Genomic DNA, 4,176 nt, shown 5'->3' with positions numbered 1-4,176 from the left:
GGAGAGGCGAGTTTGACTGTTAAGGTACAAACACGTTCTGCCAGGCTGGTCGGCCGACGCCCAGACGACACTACGGCCGTGGGTCGCCATGTTCTTAAAACGTGTATATAAACAGAGTTCCGATGGTCAGAACATCAAAACTGTTCTCAGGTTGTCTGTTTTTCAAGTAATAAAAAAGTTGCTTAAAAACAACAGTTATTGCCTCTTATACCTTTTTCTTACGTTAGGTTGCCAGGTGGCATTCTGCCGAAAAGGAAGACGCCTCCGTGGGGTGGAGGGGTGGGGGAGGGGGCTGCTCTTCCAGCTGGGGGTCCCCCAGCCCAGATTGTATTGGAGGGTCTCCTGCTTCAGCCACTGTCACGTCTACTTGCCCACTCACGCTTCTTCACTGATGCCACCACCACCCAAGGGGGCTCGCCACATCCAGACCTACTAAAATCCTGGTCAACAAGCTGTGTCTGAGAAAGATGCTTATGAAAACACACATAAACAGACACGTCGAACGTGACCGTTTCCAGGGGGAGGGAATGGACGTAAGAAGTAGAGAATTCTGCTTCTAAAGCATCAAGCACAGGGTTGCAGTGGACCTGTCTTCCTTACTCAACCCTTTTGCGTGTCCTGGGAGAAACCTGTGTGTGTCACGGTTTCACCTCTGGTCTTCTGTCGATTGGCCCTGTTAAGTGAGAATTAATACAGAAAGACAGAGACAGGGACGCGGTCCTATTTGTAATACTTTGGGCCTTTCCTATATGCCAGGGGACTGCACGGACCTCAGCCGACAAATTCTGGAGCCCGCTGACCTCGCCACCAGAGCACTCTGCACAAACGAGCCGTCTACGCCCCTCGGGCGGGTCACTGGCAACACAGCGACAGCTTGCGAGGACCACCTCAGTCCCTTCCTACCGGGACCTTCGTGGCTGAAAAAAATGGGAAGAAAAACTAAAATTCCTTCAGTAACAGTTTATTTTCATTTCGGGAAAGGCAAAGCCACCGCCTGGAACTTGGTGCCTCGAGTGACTTTCCTATATTTTGTTTGTGATCCAAAAACTGTCCTGGCCCAGAGGGGAAAATCTGTGTCCCCTCTGGGAGGGAATGTGTAACGAGGTAATCACCTACCACTCACTGGACAGAAGCTTCCGCTTTGCAGGAAAGGGGCCCGGCCGGAGGCCTCTCCCCAAGCTCCGTGTGGAGCACACCCTCTCTGCCTGACGTCGAAATTCAACATTTTTCCCTTAAAATTCTCGATAGACCTGATAGAAATCTCCATCAAACAAGCACTGACATATTTATATTAAAAAATAGTGCAAAAGCTCAACATTTATATAAATAACTCTAAACCCCTGTTTGTAATTTTTTTTTCTTTACAAGGTAATACACACTTTCTGAGTTGGCACTCAAAAATGGCCATTTTTCTCTTCTAGTTCAGAAAACAACTTTTTTTTTTTTAATAGGACTCTTCTAATACAAAAATACTCCTGCCCTTGCACATACGGTTTCTCTTATTTCATATATATTTATATATATATAATATTGCAGATCTTTAAACAAAGGTTTTGTGCAAATATGTCTTTAAAGTTAAGTGAAATCATCATAAACAAACAAAAGAAAATAAGCATTCACGCACGTAGCTCGACTAGAAACAGAAAAGATTAGGGTAGTTTTTTTCTGGGTTTTTTTTTGTTTGTTTTTTTCCTTTCGCCTTCAAGACAGGGCTCAACACAGAAACGTGTTTTGTTTTGTTTTCGTTTTTGCTGTTTTTGCAAGCTTTCTTAGCTTATGCATTCAGACCAGACAGGACACGTAAATATTTATACACAGAGAGGTGGGGAGGGGCTGGTGACGCGCGCACTGCCCGTGTGTCACCCGGTCCTCCTCTCGTAAGAAGTGCGGAGTGTTTCGCCTTTTTACCCACCGCCGCCCGGCCCGGGTCCCTAGAGAGGGTGTCCCTTCTGTTTATCCTTCTCCTGGCTCCAGGCGGCCGTGCTCTCCAGGGGCGCGAGGTGTGCGTGCTGGAGCCGGGCCCCGTCCAGCAGGGGGTGCGGCCCGCTGCTCTGTTGGTGCTGGAAGGAGGCGGACCCGGGGTAGTGGCCGATGACCTCGCTGTAGGTGGGGGGCGGCCCCTCCATGCGCCCGCCGCCCCCGTAGCACATGGCGCTGATGCCCGAGTTACTGCTGGGCGGGCAGGGGCCGCCCAGCATGGCACTGTCTATCAGGTCGCTGTCGAAGATGGTTCTGTTCGGGGGCGCGCGCACCGACTCGCGGTTCAGCTCCAGCTGCTGCTCGGGGTCCCGCAGCTGGAGGGTGCAGGGGCCCTGGTAGGGCGGGGGCTCCTCCCCGTCCGACAGCGAGATGGTGGGCGGCAGGTCGATCTCGTGCTGCAGGTACGGGTAGGTGGGCTGGAAGCGGTGGAAGCGGTCCCGCGGGGCGAAGGGGGGCACGGCCAGGCGGTCGGTGGGCCTCGGTGGGGCGTACACCTGTGGCTGGAGGGGGCAGAGCAGGATGAGGGCCTCCCGGAGGCGGGACCGCGGCTCTGCTCCCTGGGCGCGGGGAGGGAGGGCGGCAGGTGGGGCAGGGTGGGGGCTGAGCCCGGAGCCCAGCCGGGGACTGACCCCAGGGAGCCCCCACATGTGGCCGTCAGCACTGAAGCAGCGGCAGCCTCATGCCTCCCCGGTCAAAGGTACTGCTCCCTACTCCCTGCACACACTGTCCAGGCAGGGAGGGTCCCGGCGGCCAAGGACACTTCTTCAAGGAAGGGCAGAGGTGTGAGACTCTAGCAGTCACTGCTGTAGCAGCGGGGGACACCTCCAGCCTGGCGGAGGGGACCAGCTGCGGGCAGCCTTGAGGGCCGGTAGAGAGAGGGGAGATGGGGGGTGGGGGAGGGGAGGCAGCACTGGGGCTCACCTCTGGGATTCCGCCGCCTGACACGGTGCTCTCGGAGGGCCAGAGGCATCCTTCCTGTATGGGGAGGAGAGGGACCCGTCACTGGGATGGGCAGAGGTGGGAGAGCAGAGGGTCAGCCTGGCTCGGACCCTGACATGTCGCCCATCCACCACCCCGGCCCGGGCCCCGGACACTTCTTGGACGTGATGGCAGTCGCCTTGGAACTCTCTCTCAGCACCCACCGCTGTCACTGAAAATGCATCCTCTGCACTCACGCCCCCAGAACATCCAGCTGACTTGTGGGTCCCTCCGCAACACACTCCAGCAGCTTCTACAGACCTCGGAATCATTCCGAACCGACTGCGAGCTGGCTGATAAGGAAGCTGGTCTGATCGGGTCCTCCAGGCCTTGATCGCCTCTTGCTTTCTGGGCCACCTTGGGCAAGTCACTTAATTCCAGAACTTAAGGAGTGGAACATACAAACTCCTTATAGTGCACGTGGCCCTCAGTGAGCACATGAAGACAGTGGGTGCCACCACCGTCTCTCCAGCCATGCTAAGTGTGCTCCTCAGGGCCTCTGCACTGGCCACCCCACTGCATGGCTGACTCTTTGCTTTTCAAATCCAGTGGTCCCTGCAGATTTTCTCTGGCATCATTATGTAAAGGCCCCTCTCTCATGAAATACACTGTCATCTGATTACTTCCTTCACAGTATCTGTTGCATCTGGAATTATTCTGTCTACATATTTACTTAGCTCTTTATAATCTGTCTGGCCCTCCCTCTTGTGAGCCCAGTTTATGGGTGAAGAAATATAGGAGAGCCAAGAAGAAAAGTGCCCAACACAGCTGCTCTGCCACAAAATGATAGTCAACAAACGTGCATGAGGCGCCACATCTGTGCCAAGCTTTGGGCCAGGTGCTGGGCACGTAGCTGCCACCTCCCACCCTTTGTCCTGAGATTCCAGGCAAGGCCTGTGGCTCCCCCAGGAATCCGGGGGGCTGGCGCTGGACTCCAGACTTCCCACGGGCGGCCAGCCTGCACGGACGCTGTGGAGGGCGAGCGACACACTCACGTGCTAGTTCAGCCACACTACAGACTCCCTGGCCCCTGCTACCTCCCACCTGTGGGCAGCACCTGCCCTGCGGGCCACCCTGACCTGGGCCTGAGCCACCAGACGGAGCTGGGGGAACAGCGAGCCCACCTTGCAGAGGGGTCAAGGGGACGGGAAAAGCACACTCTGCAGACATCAGGGTCTTCCTTTTGCACCAAGCTGGACACCTTTGCTGGGGACGTCT

At 55.5% G+C, this 4,176-nt stretch overlaps 1 protein-coding gene across 2 annotated transcripts in view; it reads right to left on the bottom strand.

Moving 5' to 3' along the window:
• Positions 1 to 4,176, bottom strand: part of PMEPA1 (prostate transmembrane protein, androgen induced 1) — a 42,113-nt gene that overhangs the window by 2,261 nt on the left and 35,676 nt on the right. The window contains exons 4-5 of one of the 2 annotated variants that reach the window (XM_023536617.1): positions 2,902 to 2,955; positions 18 to 2,480 (exon numbers count right to left, since the gene is read on the bottom strand). In XM_023536617.1, coding sequence (XP_023392385.1) covers positions 1,932 to 2,480; positions 2,902 to 2,955 — 603 coding nt within the window. In that variant the 3' untranslated portion in view covers positions 18 to 1,931. The remainder of the gene's footprint in view (positions 1 to 17; positions 2,481 to 2,901; positions 2,956 to 4,176) is intronic. The other variant, XM_023536618.1, reaches the window with a different exon arrangement.

This window comes from Pteropus vampyrus, unplaced genomic scaffold (genome assembly GCF_000151845.1).
Source record: "Pteropus vampyrus isolate Shadow unplaced genomic scaffold, Pvam_2.0 Scaffold162, whole genome shotgun sequence".
Taxonomy (NCBI): Eukaryota; Metazoa; Chordata; class Mammalia; order Chiroptera; family Pteropodidae; genus Pteropus; species Pteropus vampyrus.
The sequence above is the reverse complement of the archived record's forward strand: the minus strand, read 5'-3'. Positions and strand labels throughout refer to the sequence as shown.